The 19,946-nt window shown below is 46.5% G+C and overlaps 1 protein-coding gene across 1 annotated transcript in view; it reads left to right on the top strand.

The window, feature by feature from the left end:
* LOC149342195 (clavesin-2-like) overlaps positions 1-9,868 on the top strand; it is a 58,327-nt gene extending 48,459 nt beyond the window's left edge. Inside the window, exons 4-8 of the mRNA XM_089542124.1 lie at positions 477-538; positions 2,533-2,730; positions 6,920-7,026; positions 7,109-7,208; positions 9,531-9,868. Of these exons, the coding sequence (XP_089398250.1) occupies positions 477-538; positions 2,533-2,730; positions 6,920-7,026; positions 7,109-7,208; positions 9,531-9,685 (622 nt within the window). The 3' untranslated portion in view covers positions 9,686-9,868. The remainder of the gene's footprint in view (positions 1-476; positions 539-2,532; positions 2,731-6,919; positions 7,027-7,108; positions 7,209-9,530) is intronic.
* The last annotated feature ends 10,078 nt before the right edge of the window (positions 9,869-19,946 follow it).

Genomic DNA, 19,946 nt, shown 5'->3' with positions numbered 1-19,946 from the left:
CTAAATTATGCTTGCTTTCAGAATAAGCTTATCGCTGCCGACGGGATGGGATCGCAATCCAGTAGCAATTCCTGTCGCTCTTTTAAGCGCCAAGCTGTGAGCGTTGTGCGGCTTTGGTGTATTTAGTGCGCACCTTAGCGAGGTGCTGAATGCATTCGTAGTTTTTGGTCTTAAATTTTGCGAGCCGACATTGAAATAAGAAACTCTTATTCTCTCACGGTGCTGCGTAGCCAGGTGGCAAAAAAACGCAGCCTTCTCTAAAAGCGACAGGAGTTTCGTCGGGTGCACGAAGTTGTCAGCCATATGCCCGGCCAATCGACAAGTCAACATCTATACATCTTGGTTAAGCGGTTTTCCTAACATGTCATTTCTTAATATTCTGAACTGAATGAGTAGTTCTGGATCCAGCGAAAAAAAAATGGGACAATGTATGTTTTGACAGCGCAGAATTAATTTTCGGTTCTTTCTTTTTCCAGGTACTTCTTTCCACTGTTTAAGAAAGACAGCCAGGGACGCACAGTCGTGTTTAACGTAGCAGGTACGTCTACTTCTGCACAAATGAAAAAAAAAAAAACATTTTCTCTCAGTGTTGCGGTCGTAGGATCAAGAAACACGTATCATATGACATTACGTTTACGTAAAGTAAGCTTAACGCCATGCTGCCATTTAACGTCACGCTCAAGCATCAGCACAGCACGTTTCTCAAACTGCTCAGCACCCATAACTATTACAACGTCTTTTTACGTTCAGTTTAAATTCCATGTTGCAGTTTTCAAAGATGAGGGGTTGCATTTGTCAGCTCATCTAATATGAAAGCCGCACAGCGGGAATACGTGTCGGGTCTTACGTGATGACGCCACGATGTATACGGAAAATTTTCAGCACTTAGCGAAACGGCGTCTCAGTGGAGGAAAAAAAAAATTGCACAATCGTTAAATGGCTTAAGGATATTAGAAAATTTTACTCAACTGGAACCATTAACGCTGTTGCTGTAGTGACTACCCAGGGGAACTGTGTGTGCATCACTGTTGCCCTCGACAAGTGCCAAGAAGCAGTAACACAATAGTGTCTAATGCAATGCACGATGCACCACAACAAAAGAAGAATTGTTAAAGAAATTTCAGGGTTCACTTATAGCTACTCGAAGTACAATGCCCAAGTTCTTCAAGCGCAGAGAAGAAAACAAATCGTCCGATATTCCTTGTTCTTGCCTCAGCGCAACACAAAGTGTCCTTATGTGGTACATAACGCTAAAGAAAATATAAGCTGAAAAATTGCAAGGCGCGAAAATAATGATTTATCAGCACACTTGTCTGTATGACCACGGTGGCGCGGTTTGCAGGGAGAGAGAGGAGGAAAACCTTTATTAGTTCCGAAGAAGAAGAAAAACTGAACTTTAGGTTGACGCTAAGTGCTCAAAAGACCTTGCTTCGTGATGACCTGGGTGCGTCGCTCTGGGGATCGGTGTTGTACAGCCAGGTTCGAGCTGAGTTGCAGCTGAGTTTCAGCTCTGGTTTAGGAAGAGCCCATAGGATGACATGGGCTTTATCGGCGCGTTGACCGCAGAGGGCGCAGTCGAGGCTAATAGCTACAGGGAAACATGGAGGCATAACGGACGGCGTAGGGAGAGACAATGTTTGAAGCTGCTGCCAAAGAACTGTTTTAGATTTCGTGAGAGATTTGTGATCCAGTGGAAACCGCAGTCGTTCGAGTTATAAACGCATTGTGATGACGTGGTACGAAACCAACCGGTCTTTCGAGGGAAATACTGCGTTATATTCGGCCAGCGGCCCTGCTCGCTGGGTGCGTGAGACCTCGAGCAGCGTTGTGTGCGGTCCCTGTTTCTCGGCACGTGTGCAGTGTGATCGGGGGGCTATTGCACATTCCTCTGCCTCTTCCGGGGTGCTAATACGAACGGTTTTGGATGCAAGAAGGGACCCAGTGGGATTCGCATCTGGCCTAGCAACAGCTGACTGCTGAGCATTCAGCGGCGTCGACGGGTGGGGTGTGTTCGTGATCCTGGTATTTTTTTTTTTTAGGAGAGCCTTGGCGCGTGCTTCTCGCCGGTCAATGCAATGAGCCGAATGCATGTTCTTGGTTATCGGAGGAATGGATAGCCTGCTTTGAATATGTGTGGAAAATGAACCCTTTTCTGTGAAATCCGATTCGTACGTGATGTGCGGTGTGGAAAAAATGGGATGACCAGTAGAGTTGTATGCAGGAATTCATATCGTACTGTGTCGCCAGATGCGCATCTACTAATTCATCTAGCGTCTTGTAAAGTCCCAACGCGAGGACACACTCTGTTGGAGTTCGGGTACAGAGACCTAGAGCCATTTTGCAGGCTCTAGGTCTCTGTGCCCGAATAGGCAAAGGCATACCTCCGCCTGTGAAAGGCGGAGGTTGGGGAACTGTAAACTCTCGCTAAACGTGCGCAGAGAGCTTGACTACGGCTGCCTGTACCGTGTAGCTGGGCAGCGCAAACGGAATGACGAAGCCTCCCTCGTTGACGAAGGGGAGGGGCTGACGCAGGTGCCCTGGAGCCTCGCATCCACAAGACCATCGACATCTACCGAGCGTTCTCCATGAGCTTCGAGGCCCTGCTCGAGGACGAGGAGAACCAGAAGAACGGCCTCACGTACATACTTGACGAGAGCGGATTCAGGCTAAGTCACTTGGCACACGTCAACCTTAGGGACGTCCAGCGAGTCATGATCAACGGAGAGGCAAGTGCTGCCCTCGCTTGTCGCCCTCACCACATGCTCGGGAACTCGCGCCTGTTATCGTGTAAGAAGGCATTAACCTCTGGTGCAAGGAGGCCTAGGATAATTTTGTTGGCGCCCAGAGAGAATCAAACGTAATGCGAGTAATTAAGGTATCAGCGGCCTATAATATGTGCTGCACAAACTTGACGGTTGGGCATGAAAAGCTTCACGTGCTGGTGCTTCGTATAGCCTGGGGAGTATTCTTAGGTGCGGGACGATTACACAACACATCGAAGCAACTGTTTTATTCTGAATTTAACTCATTTGATTATACTGCACTTCATATGAAAAGGACCATACAGCAGGACAGTGAACTTGGATTTGTGAGAGGCGCGAATAATGTGACCAGGGAAAAAGAAACACTCAATGAGTGATTTTTCGCCACTCCTTCCATATGCCCCTCTGTAAGATATCTCGCTATGTTCATAATATTCCACCAACTGTAACCATGTTTCGTCCACTACACGAACTATAAGGAAGCCTTTATAAATCCGATTGGTTACTATGTCTAGTCTGTTCGTCACATTCCGCACGCGGGTGGGCCCAGTTGGAGCGTACGAAGCAAATTTTTAGTATCGCGTGCCGATTAAAAAAATCCGCACATGTGTTAAATTCATTCGGTTAGACCACAGAAGGATACAAAGTAATGTGGATGCTACCAAGCGTCCGTAAAGTGTAGTGCTCACATAATGTAAGAAGAAGAACAACCGAACAATCGCGAATAAACAGGTTTAGGCAGGGCATATAATATGAAGGCTGTTAAGGTAACGATTAAGGTAACAATCGGCCGTAAAGGTAACAGACTGAATTACAGTGGTGAGCAGCCTTGTCTAGAGCGCTTGAGCAGTGCGCACTTGGTAACAAAAACCGAAATTAGAGAGCAGCCCCTCATTACAGGGCAAAGTTTTCGTGCCTGCTTTGTTTACGAGGCTATCTGGCACTACTTCCGTGCAAGCGTTGCAGCTGGACCCTAGAGGCTGCCACAAAATCTGGATTTGTTTGCAAGGAAGTGCACCGCCCGAGCGCTCTAGACAAGGCTGCTCACCACTGTACAAGAGAAGGCAAGTTTAGCAGGGAGCGGCAGAACGTTTAGTGGGCGGATGAGATTAAGATGTTTGCGGGGATAGAGTGACCGCGGCTGGCACAAAACAGGGTTAATTGGAAAGGTGTAGGAGAGGCGTTCATCCTGCAGTGGCCGTATCAAGCTAATGATGATTATATTTAACCACAACAACAAAACAGGCGAAGTTTGACTTTCTAATAACTTCACTTGGGCGTTTGTTTATCCGTAAGAAGTTAAAATTAACGCTTGACGCAGTACTCATTTATATATTAGATGTTTGGTGACTAAAAATGCTCCTTCTTCGCACGTATGTGAAGGAGCGGGAAGCGTGAAAGTACCGTTTTTTTTTTGTTTTTAATTACGCCCCTTTTCTGTGAATGAGGGTATTCTTGCGTAGCTGAACGTTTAGTTCCGTTCTTAGAAATAAAAATATGCTGCATGTTTCCTGGATTTAATATTCTCTTGGAGCTACTCGGGGACAGCTCCTTTATAACTAACTGCCTTAAGTTATTTGAGGCAACAAAATAAATGGTGGACGGGACATTTCTACATTTGGCTTTTCAGTAAACTGGCCGTTCTTTAGGATTATACTCCTCAGGGAATCGTAAGTACTTTTCATTCTTGACATATCGACAAGTTAGAACACATTTGTTTTACACCCAACGCTACTTTTGAAACTCCACAGTACAGAAAACTGAACTTTACACATAATTTATCAACATTGCGTGCGTTCAAAACACACTGAGGTCTTGAGAACAATGTGAACAATTTCATTAATTCACAAATCGTCTGAAACACGCTGAACAACTTCTTATTAAGCGTATACCTTCAGTACACTAAAAAGCAAGCGTCTGGCAAAGTTCTTTTTCACTGCTAAGTAATAGAAGAGGACGAGCATCTCCGGTCAAAAATACTTCATCACTTTTTCTTTCTCATAAAATATTCGCCCTCTCACGAAACAAGATTCAGTCCAATGCTTTCTAAAAGTGCTCGTGTTCGACACAAAGTAATCAATGAAATCTGTCGACCTGGTGTAGTTCCGAAAGATCAACCATGGCTATTTCAGGCACTGTATATACATTAGACCGACCCCAGGTACCCTCCTGTCGACACTGCCGTTCATTTGCCTGCCTTCATACGCTTTCTTCTCTGCATTGAACGGCCGGTGAAGCATGTGGAAAGCTTCCTATGCTTGGCTAGCCATTAGCCGCCATGCTTTGTCCTTTTTTTTTAATTTTCTACGCTCTCAATGGTGCGATTGAAGTAACCCACACAAGAATTAGGCACAAAGAAAAAGAGACACACTGGCGCCAGCGGATATTGTGTTCTTTGTGCCTTGTTGTGAAGTCCGCGTCTTTGTTCGCGCAATTTTAAGTTCTAGGAAGAATGCACCAACTGCACCCTGAACAAGTTTTTCTCTCTTCACTATTATTACGCAATTTTCTTGCCTTTCACAAAGAACAAAGCAACTAAAAGTGGCATTTCATTTTTACAAGTGCAACAGAAGCCAGGAAGAGTGGTGAAGCGTTGATAACAACACAGCAAAGGGAGGGTTCCGTCAACTACTTGGGTTAGCCTTAGAGTTCCTGTTTCGTTTTACTGCTTCAGTGCGTTTGCACTATACGAGCGACAGATATCAACAAAAACACAGAACTGACAACTAACAAAATACGTCAATAGGCAAGGGCACTACACCTACATAATTTCATTTTTTCTATCACAAAGCGTCTTAGCAGCCCGTAAAAAGCTTTGAAGACGTTCCGGACGAACGCTAAAACTACTACTTTTTTAAACCTTTAGCATCACCCTCCAACTCGCCATCACATCCTTTGTTTAACATGAAACTTGCTGTTAGTGGTAAACGACTGAATCACGACAGGTTAATATTATCATTTAAGCGATTAGTACACTTACGTTAACACCTTGAATTAACGACTATAAGACAACCCTTTCGGTGGTGGATAACATAGAATATCTTTTTGCGCACCAGTGGTGAAAGAACCGGCATGTGTTTCGGCCTTATGGCAGTGTTTGCGACAAGGAACACGTCCTTCAGATTTTTTGCAGAAGCGACATCTCTTTAGATACGGAGTTGAAGAAGGATGGATGAAAAGAAAAGAATGTTGTAAGTACTACACACTGCTCAAGGACCGACACCCAGGATATCCGTGCAGCTCAGAACCCGCAAAAGTAATCATTTTGCCCTCGAATGACAGCGGCTACAGTAAGTGCTGGTGACGAGAGTGCGGTTCTAGACCCGTTGGAGCCCAAATCATCGGGCTATGAGCTCAGCTTTTTAAACTACTCGGCTATCACGTCACTCGGGTGTTAAATTTATGAATATAAAATCCCGTAGTGCTGCCTGACGTCCGGGTATATTTCGACAACAAAAGGAAAAAACAAGCCCAATGGTAAGCATTTTTGAAAAAACATGTATACAGCAAGGATACTATTCCACTTAAACTGTCTTGTCAAGGTGGTTCCGATGCAGTCTATATATTTCAACAATCAAGAAGCAAACTTAGCGTCGAGGCTTAATTTGTACATCGTCGCCACGATGTACTACTTAAATCGGAGCTCAACTGAAATTCGTGCTCCAGCTGGTGTTGTACTGGCTGCGGAAAAATTTGGACATACTATAGTGATGGTTGCAACTGCACGCGCTCATATGTGATATGACAATACAAATACCCAGAATTTACAGGTAGCCCTACGGTGCGTAGTGGTTAACCAGCGCACTTCACGGCTAGCCATCATGTGGAACGCTGTCTACTGTCTACTGTCGTAGAGGCTGCTAACATTGCGAAAAAATAAATGAAAGCATTGAAATGTTCGTTCGAACGAGTTTAAAGCTAAAAGAACGATCATAGAAAGACGAACAAAAAAGCGCGCGAGTTAAGTCCTCGTCATGCAATGGTGCGCACTCTGAGCAGTATGTTAGGACCGCACGAACCAAAATGGTATACTAGCAACCGGAAACTGGTAGCGCTATTTGTACCAGGTGCAATTAGAAACAAACAAAGAACTTAGTGTATGTGACGACTGACGACAGCTGCTATGCTGCCTCCCAACGTTTCTCACCCGCAGAAAGGCTGGCCCATGCGCCACAAAAACATCCACTGGGTGAACGTGCCGAGGTACATCTCGGCCCTCTACGAGCTGGCGCTAAGCATGTTCAGCCGGAAGCTGCAGAGCAGGGTAAGGAAGAGAGAACTGTGTGCTGCGACTCGTGTCCGAGGAGTCTCCCCCAGTTCCAGCTCATCACACGGCTCTCTTCCAGATGTTCGCCCACTTCGAGGTGTCCAGCCTGCACGAGCACATAGACCCGGAGATCCTGCCCCTGGAGTTTGGCGGGAGCATCTCCATCAAGGAGATGGCAGGTGCGAAACTCGTGCGAAACTAGTATACCCGGCATAACTGCCGACCGCTGATACCTATGGCAGAAAAAAATTGCGAGGACACTTTGGCAACTAAAGGTTGGAGAGACGAAAGCTGAGAACACTACGCCGTGACGACTTCCGGGGGATGTGACGTCACACTGTTCCCGTGGCTGTATCGATACCCAAATTATACGTCTTTCGGGAATCTTAAGTGTTAATTACACTTAATTACAAATTTTTCCATCTAATTTGACACGAATCCGGCGTTTTTCCGACCATTCTGTGACCATTTTCACTATGCCTTGAGGACTTCCTTTGGATGTGACGTCACACCGTTCCCTTTGCTATATCGACCTCCGCGCAAATTCGGCGCAATTCCAACATTTTTGCCTAGAATTAATTAACTAATTACTCTACAGTCATCAATCTTGGCTTCTAGGTTCATTCTTTCCTCTTTTATCAGAAGCAACCATAGGTTTCTTTCTATCTTTTTTAGTTCCCGAGTTAAACGAGTGGGACACGCTTTGTTAACGGACGTACGACAGTATGAGCCATTGAAGGCTTTCGCCTTAATAAGCTAGTTGCTCACGGAAATCCCTCACAGAGGACAGAAAGGAAAAAAAAATAACCACAGCAGAGATATGACGTAATGCTGATTAGTGATGTAGGTCTGCATCCAGGATGGCTTTTGGACGTTTAGATATTGACTGAGATGTCTGCACAACGTACCAGCAATATTGTTTGGGTTATAATTGATATCTTATAACGCACCCTTGAGAAACATGTGAACTACTCTGGATATCCATCATCATCATCAGCCTGACTACGACCACTGCACGGAAAATGCCTCTCCGATGCCTCTCCAGTCAACCCTGTCCTTTGTCAGCTGCAGCCACCGTATCCCTACACATTTCTTAATCTCATCCGCTTACCTAACTTTCTGCCGCCCCCTGCTACGCTTGCCTTCTCCTGGAATCCAGTCAGTTACCCTTAATGACCAGCGGTTATCCTGCCTTCACATTACATGCCCTGCCCAATCCCACTTCTTCCTCTTGATTTCAACTAGAATATCATTAACCCGCGTTTGTTCCCTGATCCACTCAGCCCTCTTCAAATCTCTTAACGTTACACCTATCATTTTGCTTAGCATAGCTCTCTGTGTTGTCCTTAAGTTGAACCCTCTTCGTTGTCCTCCACGTTTCTGCCCCACAGGTGAGTACCGTTGAGATACAGCTGTTGTATACTTTTCTTTTGAGGGATATTAGTAAACTTCCATTCATGATCTGAGAGAACCTCCCAAATGCGCTCTACCCCATTCTTATTCTATTTATTTCGCGCTCGTGATTCGGATCCGCGGTCGCTGCCTGCCATAAGTAGACATATTCCCTTACCACTTCCAAGACTTTGCTACCAACTGTAAACTGCTGTTTACTTCCGAGACTGCTGAAAGTTACTTTAGTTTTCTGCATAGTAATTTTTAGACCCACCGTTCTCCTCTGCCTGTCTAGCTCATTGATCATGTTTTGCAGTTTATTTTAATCTGCGAATTGCAGCGTACCATAAATGTCCGAGGCATATATTTACTGCTCGACGCAGAAAGCATAGGAAAACGGGAGTTTTTGTTTTACCAGGACGTGATAGAGGCTAGTTTCTCGCTTATTATTTTTTTTTTTTCGAAAACAACACGGTTGACGGCAGTACGCAAGTGCTGTCACTGTCTTTAAAACCCAACGCAAGGATGTTGAACGAATATTTTAACGTATGCCCAACATAGTCATATGCCGAAATTTATTATCGGAACATAACGTTTTTAAACGAATGAATGTCTGGACAAGAGTAAAAGGCCTCTTCAAAAAGCTAAGTATTGCCATACTCCCATACCCAACACATATCAGTCGTCATAAATTCACAAATTGAGAGCATGGGCACACATCAGTCGTTATAAATTCACAAATGAGAAGCATGGGTTGTTGACTTTCTTTTCATATATACTGCGCCCAGCCTTCGTATCCAAAGGAGACGAACTTATTTCAAAGAAAATTTCGACGACACAGCAAAATAAGGCTTTCCAAAAATGCGCTCCATCTACTCTAATGCAATTACTCAACTACACACCCATGGACACGCAAAAAATGTCCGGTGATGGCAGTGACAGCGAAATAGGTCGGTTACGAAGCCTAATTTCCGGAACACAGGGTGCGTGATTTTTGCGTGTTTTTGACGACCGTTCTTTTACCAGGTAAGCGCAACAGTCGTCCCCATAAGTGCCCTGTACAGGGTGTATAATGTGACGCTAACGCTGCCCTCCGCTCTGCACCCAAGCTGCCTGGATCAAGACGCTCGAGGAGCAGCGGGACCTGCTGATGTCTCACGACCTGATGGGCGTCGACGAGAGCAAGCGGCCCAAGAAGGAGAAACGCCACGGCTACGGCCTCATGAGGCTATGGCGCAGCATCACGCGGTTAGAGGTCTACTGATCGCCGCCCCCTGGACTGACTTGACGCCGACCACACCTTCGCTGCGACGCCACACCTGTGCTATAGAAACGTGGAGACCCGCGTCCACGCTTTTTTGTTACTCTCATGCGCACCCCCTTTTTTGTTTTATATTTTTTTGTTTTTTTGTTACGTCTTAGCGATACTCTCGCGCATCTGCGGGACAGCCACTCAACCAACGCAAGAAAAAATATATACACCTTGTTAATTACAAATAATAAACGCACATATCTTTTTTTCACTCCGTATGACTTGGATGGCAACGCCTTTCATCGGCTTCAAACAAACCCTACGAACAGGAAGAGTGGTAAGTACCGCATGCAAGCTATTAAACTAGCGTAGGATTATGCGACTGCTGAAATCTGAAGAAAAAAAAAAGCACGTGCTCTTGCACGGTTCCGCTCGTAACACAGCTCCGGCATGAACAAAAGCCTCATCTGCAGCCTTTCGACGCACACATTCTACTTTTTTTTTAGCATGAATGTGCATTTATGCAGTTGAATTGCACTGGGAATGCCCACCACACAATAGCGTTTACAGTAGGCTGTATTGTACATTACTCACCTAAGGGGCCTAAACTGGGAGGCGAGCAATGAAGCATGAAATCTGATTAAGGAACATGCAGCGAGTTTGAGATAGACAAAACGAGAGTTGGGTGGATTGAAAATCAAACGCTTGGTAATGGTGTTCGACTAGAATAAAGATTGTCACGAAGTGAACTTCGGTAGGACATGTAATTATGGATAACAGATACCCTAAGGTTTTTAGGGGGTAGCAGAGTAGACAGTAAGGGAAGGACTATGTAGCTGGTGGGTGGCAGGGGCAGGCAGACACGTGAGGAAACGAGGTTAGGATATCTTCAGGGACAAGGCGGACGTGGCTGGTGCCGCACCTGTCTAATTGGAGATCACTAGGACTTTGCCCCACTGGAACCCCTGGGCATTCGCCCTGAGAAAATTCAAATATATTAGCCTACTTAGTCATCGACGACTATTAGCTATTGCATACCCTCTAACAGGGGAGCGCCATTGCGGGACCAACACCTTGAGAGAGTTTTGCTTCTCGACTGCGCTTTCACTGACGTATTTTTCGAACACCGACATCACGAGTTCAAGCAGAGCATACAAAACCTCTACGTTACCGCCTTCAAACCGGCAGCATTCATTAGGTCCATATAGGGCTTACGAACGATGCAGCAGCATGTGCTAGTGGTGAGTTGCCGGTCAGCGAAAATTTCTTGTAGCGAAGCTTGGCATGAAAAAAGGCACCGAAGAACAGCATCTTGGGCGCGGCGGACGCCTCCGACTACACGCAATCTTAGCTATACGTCTGGCTAAGGCGCCTGTCAATCAGCTAACAATAACCCCTTAGATCTAAATAAACTTTACTACATATTCGTTAGGCGTCCTTTACAAATGAACAGGTTTACCACTGATGCTCTGGTAATTAAGACTACGATAATCGCTGGTTTGAAAGAACCTGCATCTGTTCCTGTATAATATGCTGCACGCGTTGCCCCTCGTAGACTATTACCTTTATTAAAAGATTGTATCGGTTGCATCTGCAGGACCAGTATCTCCATTTATACGCGTGTAATACAGGATGTCGTCCTACGCAACGGCCAATGAATTTTATGTGAGAATAACAGGTCAAATACAGATTGATTGTTTATCTAATAACAAAACAGATAAGCCACCGCATATGTCTATTAGATGTGGCATTCAGCAACAAGGAGGGTTATGGTACGAATGTATTCATAAGACCGCATTTGCTGCTATTAGAACTGACAAAGCTAAAAATCTTATTTGTAACATTGCTACAAATACGGACTTGTATCAGTATGGAGGATCTTATACAAGCCAGCATTTGTACCGGTGTGTGTGTGTGTTCCTTAATTCTATATCATGCGTCTAATTTTTAATACGCTGAAATTAAATACTCAAGCTACAACGACTAACCCAGCCTTACATTGCGAAGTGCATTCAGACCACAGTGGACCCTCTACAAAGTACTTTCAGAAGGCCTAATAACTGTTTATGTTGGATTCATAAGAAACCAAAAAAGATAAACACGGTGTCTCACCTAAGACTTTGCACAAATTTTAAAAACAGGCTTTTTTAGTTAGAAGAGCGCTTTTTGGGGCATAGCATTGTTAGCGGTGCAGTACATCAAAATGCGGCTAAGAAGGGCTAACTAGCTGGTTGGTTAACTAATATTGAATGGTTAACTTTTTAACTATAACTTTCAAGCTTTTTAATTACTGAGAGGCGTGTAGACAACCGTAAGCACTATCCATATCAGTTTATAAAATTCCGGAAACATGGAACAAATTCTGGCTACAGCGCACCAAAATTCATGCTCTTTCGAGTAGTTTGCAGGCAAAGCAACCTCTCCAGTGCACGTAACTCGTCGAAATGGTCAAAATTTACTGGGCCACAGCGCCGAGGGTGACCCCGCGAGGGTGCGCGCTATTGCCATTCACTTGCTTGTGTTGAAGCAGAGAAGGGCCCCTAATTGCATACAACGCATGTTCTAAGTGGTTTTCTGCTGTGTTTTACAGAATAATCATTTCAGCATAATTTTCATAAAAGGGCTCAAAAACAACTGCTGAAAAGAAGTTTTCTGAACAAGAGAAGGGCAAATTCGGAGTTCCACATCGAAAAAGTCATATCCGAAATTCACATGCTGGTACTGACAAAATTATTTGCATTAATTTTTCAGTACATAGTGGCGTAGAGCTGCTCTATAACATGTAAAGAATATAACAGACAGGATAGCGCTACTCTTTGCGCGGATAACAAACCTATGCGTTTTTGTCCGTCTGCGTTCAGGACAATTTGGCTAATTAAAAAAAAAACTCTTCATATGGAAAATGCATATGAATGCATAAATAAATGCATATTACGATGAAAAACACAAGACAACTCAAAGTTCCCGTAAAAAACGTACACAGGAAGTTAGCTGACAAGGGTTGGGAAAATGAGGGGCTCGTTATGACACACATATAAAGAAGGCCAACAGTCATCTAAACCGTGGAAAGCACAGGAGAACTTTTTTGAAATTTGAGTTGTTGATTACTGGGAAATTAGTATTGTAACCCCTTTATGACTGAAAAATAATTCACAAGAACGTAGAATACAGAACAGCCACATGCCGCCAGTAGGATCCGAACCCACGGCCTTCGTATGTCGCGCACGGTGCTCTGCCAACTGAGCTATGGCGGTGGCTGTGTGATAACTTGGCATACACGAACGACACCATCGTTTCTGATTTTCGGGTTACACAACGACTGGTTGTTGCCCTAAGGTTGCTCGTTGTCAGGCAAGTATGCCTTACAGAGGTTGCCAGATTACAAATCAGAATAACCTACTGAAGGAACAATTTCTTCATACTCCCACTGGAATGAGCTTCAGGTCATCCGTAGGTACTCTCCATGGGGTACAGCAACTGGATCCGTATTCTGAGGAAGGCTCCACCAGGCAGACGCACTAATATGTCCACCTCGACTGACAACCACATCGACCATTCCACCTGTTTTCCACAACTGTCTTAGCTGATGATGCTGGCTAACAAACACGAGAGTTGCGTTCTTCAGGGCACTGGACGAGCTTGGCACAGCAAAATGCGCGGGCCGAAGACTGGCGAGGTGATTTCGTTACCGCCTACGCCAGAAGTGATTAGGCAAACTTTGGCGATGTCGCCAGGGATGAGTTGGCTGACCAGGTGATTAGACGCTGACTCTACGCTGCATCAAGGGGGCTGGGACGTTAATTGCTTTACTACGAGAAACAGGATGATGATGGATGATGATAGATCTTCTTTATGGCGCAAGGGCATCTGTGGCCAAAGAGCGCCATGGCACAAGGTTGTTTCGTCTACTCGAGATGGATTTCCCAAGCATTCACCCTAAATAAGCCGAACACCAGATCAGGATAAAGCTTGTGCCCATTATCCCCGGCTGGTAGCCGGCGGCACTGGGGATCGAACCCCACACATCCCGCATGGGAGGCGGATGCTCAGACCACTAGGCCACCGCTGCGGTACCCACAAGAAACAGGGGAGTGAGCGGCTCCGCTTTGTCAGCTTCTGTGGAAACGAAGGTTAGAGGTCTTGATATGATGACGACATTGATTCATGTTAAGATTATAGTGAGCTCCTCCAATTTCAAGAAGCTGTTGCCCAAAACCTTCTTCGGAGAACTTTTTACTGAACTAACCATTCGGTCCCAGAATCAGCTCCTCCAGGCGGCTCTCTCGATGGTAAACTTCCATGTGATCTGGTTGTTCATGAAATAACCCCGGATTTCTTTCCGAAGCAGCGCGGTCCACAGCCTTTTCAGATCTCTGGAAGCATTCTGAAACGCCCTGGCGGTGTCCAAAAATATGATTCGACAGACTCCTCTTCTGGAAATGGACATTTTGTATACGATACGAAAACTGGAAGTAGACATGTCAGTCACCAGCTCTGAGTGGACTGCACATCAAGATGAGGATGTATTATCTCTTGTTGCGTTGATCCCTTGTGTTCGAAGGCCCGATGAAATCGATGTCTGTCACTTTGAATGGCGGAGCCTGGGTTACTCTACACGAGGTAAAGGAATGAATGAAAAACTTTTGTTGCTCAGCAGAGGTCCTGGCAAGCTTGGTGGGTGGAGCCCCTATTTCAGGGCACCTGCGGCTGCCGTGGCGATACAGGCCCGGTCGATCAGTCTAGGTTGTTCTTACAAGTGATCGCTGGAAAGCGCTGCCTCCCACTACTCCGTTGTGGCATTTGGTATATGCATCTGAGGGAGCAAAAGGATCAGTGGCAGTACAGCAGTTGAAGCGGTTGCATATGGGACATTTCTTCAGAGCTTTTTTGCCATCTGTGTTTCCCGAACTGTGCAAGAACCGCTGCACCCATGCCACAACTTGAACAAGTATAGGGAGAGAGCTATGATGCTGCAGAGGTAAAAAAGTTTCCTCTATTGACACGTTGTGTATTTGTACTGCTCGTTTTTCTTGATCTGCCGCGGCCACCTCAGCCCCATCTTCGTGTATTGGCCAGGCGATGGGTGGTTCAGTCAGCCTAGAAGGTCCATTCCACCAAACGCGTTTTTCTTGATGGCTTTTTCACCAACTCTTCTAGTCATAAAGTACGCAGGATTCTCTCCTCCAGGGCAGTGCGTGAATCCAGAGTTTTAGATCCGTCCGCTATTTGAATTTACAGCCCCCGATGCGCCACTTAGGATTTCCACTGTTGCGCTGACCTGCGAACCCGGTGTAGCACAATTATGGAATCAATCCAGAGATACCATTTGGCAGTTGGTACGCTCAGCGATTGCCTCAAATATTCCTTCAATCTGGTGCCTACCTGCATTCCTATCAGCTCCAACTTCGGAACTGTGAGCTTCTTAACCGGTGGCAAGTGTGACTTTGATAAGTCCGATCTCAAGGCAGGTGCACTGACTCCTGAGGTGCGAAAGTGCGCAAGCGCACCATTAGCCTTCAGGCTTGCATACGGGAAAATGTAAACCAGGTCACTGTTGCCATTAACACCATCTGCCGGGCTAGTTGGTTGCGATCCATATGTATCAGCAGCACGAACACAAAACAGGAAGAAGAAGGAGCGCTCTGTACTATCTTCTCCTTCTTCCTGTTTTGCGTTCGCGCTGCTGATACATATACTCTTGCCTTTTTTTGGGATCTCCGTCTTAACTTCTGGGCACATTTACCCCAGTCAAGTGGTTGAGCTGTGGATGCCACTGCTTCCAAGCAGTCTGGACTTTTTCAGGTAGAGGTGTGTAAAAGAAGAGACATCTGGGCTAGTTTTTTTTTTTTTATTCGTGAAGTCTGCCTTGAGGCATAAGTTGAGAAAAGGGGGAGTGGAATGTAGGTTACAGAAAGTTAAAAGAAGGAGTGTAGACCAGTTTCGGCGAGGTACTCGCATAGGCTGCTGGTGAAGTGATTGTCCATAGTCCACTTCACATAGTCCCCGTCGCGGTTCCACCACAGGCCGACCTCCCTGAGGAGCCGTTTTCTAATAGGGGCCGTCGCTGGGCAAGTCCACAACAGGTGCCGCACATCACAAATGTCCGGTGCAGCGCCGCAGTGAGGGCACCTGTCAGTTGCTGGCAGATATTTATCACCCCACCGATAACGGACAGATGGGGTCAGGGCCGCCCCTGCCCGAATCCGGCGCACTGATACCTCCTCCTGCCGAGTTAGACTACGGGGGAGAGGGTGCGAACACGGAGGAATTAGAGCGCGTGTTCGCTGGCGCAGAGCTTGTGAATCGGAGACATGGGACAGGAACGGATCTGGGGAAAGAGGGGAAGGTGGCGGGTCGTCTGATGTGTCAATGTGAGTCATAGCATCTGCTTGAATGTTATGTGGATCGTGAGCATGACCGCGAATCCAGTGTATGCGTACAGGACATGGGTATTTTGCGCAGAGTAGGTGAATTGATTGTGTAATCTGGAATGTGCGTCGAACAGCCTTAAGCTGTTTAAGGGCGGTGAGGGAGTCTGTATAAATATGAACTGCATTGAATGTGGGAACGAGCGGAAGGGAAGCAATGGCATTGTAAATGGCTTGAAGTTCCATTGCCAGGGGGGTACATGTATCTGCGGTGTACGTCGCACGAGAGTTGAGATGCGGATGGGAGGGACTATATACAGCGGTAACTCCCCGCTCTGCAGTATGTGACGCATCGGTGTACAATATGCACCCTTCAGGCAGATGCGCGGCTGATACCGACGGGGAAACAGTGGGGCGATTGTCTGTGAGCTGACAATACGACCACGGAGGGAGCGTCTTTAAACGATGAAGTTGTAGAGACTGTTTGCGAGCTCTGTTTGCCACCCGCTGGTCGATGAGTTCACTGAGAGTATTAATTTGGGCGAACTCCTGAAGCACGGGTATGGGTGTCAAACGAGGCAAAAATGTTATTGCGCGCATAGCCTCACGATTGATAGCTTCAAGGGAATCCCACTGTCTGCGGGTGAGACGTTGAAATTGTGTCTGATATATTATGTGTGGCTGAAGGATAGAGCGCACAAGCTGGCGGGCCATATGAGCACGTGCGCCACCAGATCGCATAGCTATGCGACGAATCAGACCTATAGTAGCGTGAGCTGATTTACGTGTGGCTGTCAGCCAAGGGGTGCCAGTCCCAGAGGTATGAAGGAGGAGGCCAAGAATACGAACAGTTTCTACCTGAGGAATCGGAGAACTATCTACTGTAAAGTTTAAAGGGACTGCTTTCCGTAAGCCGGCTTTGTTTCCAATGCGAATGAAACATGACTTAGTAGGCGAGAGGGTTAGACCCAGAGGTGGGAGGCGAGATGTCAAGACATCTAGCGCATGTTGGAGGGCCGACTGATGGATAGACGCATCTGGGTGACAGCACCACAAGGTTATGTCATCGGCGTACGCAAGCACACGGATAGAAGGGATGGTTTCTAGGGCTCTAACAAGAGGAATAAAAGCCACATTGAATAATGTGGGGGCGAGAACGGAGCCCTGGGGCACTCCTCTATTGGAAGTGAAGTTACCAAAGGGCTTTCCATGGACCCGTACACTGAAGGTTCGATTTGTTAAAAAGGCGTGAATGGATAGGAGAAACCGGTGAGGGAGACCAAGAGTTTGAAGGGAGGCAAGAATGGCAGAGTGAAGGATGTTATCATATGCCTTTGTTATGTCTGTCGCGATCACCGTTCGAACGAGGTGACTCTGCGGAGAGTGGTGAAGCACGTCAGTAACCAAAGTAGCAAGACCATCCTCCGTTCCAATTTGGGGACGGAAACCTATTTGGGAATCTGGGTAACAATCGTGTGATTCTAGCCACCACGACAAACGTGCGGCGAGAAGGCTTTCGTAAAGCTTGCAGATGGTAGGCGTGAGAGAAATTGGACGAAGGGCCGAAAGAGATACTGGAGGCTGACCTGACTTGGGTATTGGGACCACAATAGAATGCTTCCACTCTCCAGGGATGACACCAGAACGCCACACTTGGTTGAAAGTATCCAGTAGGGTTTGCAAAGCAGACCCATCCAAATTACGGAATAAAGAGTTTGGTATGCCGTCGTGCCCGGGAGAAGTGGTAGTCTTGAGGCGTTCAATGGAGGCTAGCAATTCTGCCATAGTTAGATCAGAAGTAACCTCATCGGAAGGCTCTGTAACCGATAAGACTGGAGGAGATGTAGGGGTGCAGTCATGGTGTGGAAAAAACTGACGGGCCGCTTGTTGTGCAAATGTATCTTCGTCCACATTCAGCGCGAGGCGAATGCTTTCAATGTAATCTGCAACCTGAGAAGGGCGCTCCATGGCGTGAAACACTCTCCAAAGATGTCGATTGCCCTGCGTAGAGGACAGGCGGGCACACCATGCAGCCCAGCGTTTCCTGCCTAGTTGCTTTGCATAACGCCGCGCTCGGGCGGTAGCTCGGTGAAGAGAGGGAAGAGCCAAGGGGTCTTCAGGGTTGCGAGAAGCATAATGATCGGCCTGGCGACGAAGAGCCCACAGATTGAGGAGGTGTATGTCCGGGTTTGGGTCGCCTTCATTTACAGTACTGGTAATAGTATGAGTTGCAAGAACATCAGAGAGGGTAGACACTGCTGAAGACGGGTTGAATGTTGATAAACGATTGTCAGCGCGTACAGAGTCCCATGATGTTATGCGTACGCTGCGGCGTACTTTCCGTAGACGCGAAGGAGTGAGGGAGATAAAAATAGGGCAGTGATCACTACCCCAAGAATCTGATTCAACATCCCAACGAGGGTTACCGGGCCCTAACCACCAAGTCAAGTCAGGTGAATACGGGCCACCTCTTGGGCGGGTAGAAGTATTCGGGTGGTTTAAAAGTTGAAAGGAATTATCTGAAAAGCTGCCTTGGATGTGCGCACCCCTTGAGGAATCTCCTGGGTAACCCCACGAAGTGTGTGCGCCGTTGAAGTCTCCACCAACTAGAATAGGGATACCCGGGTTGGTACAACGAAGGAAACGTACCCATCCAAGATTGGGAGATGCGGAGCTAGGACGGCCATAAAAAGAAACTAGAATAAGAGGGGTGCGTGCTGGTTTAACAAGAAGGGCGACGACCTCTTGACGTGTGTTGCACCACCGTGAAAGATCTAGCGGAGTATGGGGAATGGAGCTGTGAATATAAATTGCAGATTTACCTGGGGTGAGGGAGGAGGCGATGCAACGGCGATCAGGGATCGAGGGTGAATTGTATGCGCAGAATCCCGAAAGGCGTGGTAGTGAATTATGCTCTTGCAACAGGAACGCCCATGCCTTCAACTTCCCGTCACGAAGGCGGATATTCACCTCAGTGGCCTTATTAGCAAAGCCTCGACAGTTCCACTGCACCACCATAGATGATGCACTATCCATGACGAGGCCGAAGAGCTTCTATGATGAGGGAGGTCAACTGCTTCATGAGCGCCAATATTTTATCCACTGTCGGGGTAGTCACGGTTAACGGGTGGTCGGCACATGATTGTGGTCCAGTGGTTATTCGGAGATGCACGAAGCCTGGGCTAGTTGGTACAGTGACATATAATGAATAAACAGTGCTAAAGACGAGGACGAAGAGCAAACAGGACGACCGTTGAATAGCAACTAAATTTATCGAAGAAAACACAGAATATATTCAAGCCAAGCAGCACCAAAACCACACAATCATCAAAAACCAAAAACCATGTCATGACAACCCCCTACACATGCCCTGTTCAAGAAATCTAACCTCATTATCTGCTAAAGCAATGGAAGGGTCACTGACACATTCTTTCCCTAATCTCATGATATGTTTGGCCTTTATGATTTCCCGGTGGATCTTTGCCGAATGAGCATCTAAAATAACTAGAAGGTGTGTCCCGTTCAAAACCAAACTCCCAGAGCGTTCGAAACATCAACTTCGCTGTCACAATCAGTGCTGATATGAGGCGAAATGGATTGTATATTCCAATATAAGTCCTAACATTCTTGACACGCTTGCTGTCGTACATTCCATCTGGACAGCGTAACAAAGTACGACACAGGAACACACAGAACTAGGTCACTGATACTCATAGGAGTGCGCAGAGGAAAGGCAAGAGGGCCATAAGGCCCCTTAATAGACACAGGGAGAGGGGGAACGAATTGCGTTCTGACATCAGTGACCACATTCCTATCATTTTATTTTCGAAACAACATTTTTCATTTCGGAGATGCACGAAGCCTGAAATCACGTACCGCGAAATATCCGATCACACGATGGAAAT

This window comes from Amblyomma mixtum, chromosome 5, assembly GCF_055824585.1.
Source record: "Amblyomma mixtum isolate Tamu chromosome 5, ASM5582458v1, whole genome shotgun sequence".
NCBI classification, from domain to species: domain Eukaryota; kingdom Metazoa; phylum Arthropoda; class Arachnida; order Ixodida; family Ixodidae; genus Amblyomma; species Amblyomma mixtum.
Note: the sequence above shows the minus strand (reverse complement) of the source record. Positions and strands in the feature narration are given on the sequence as shown.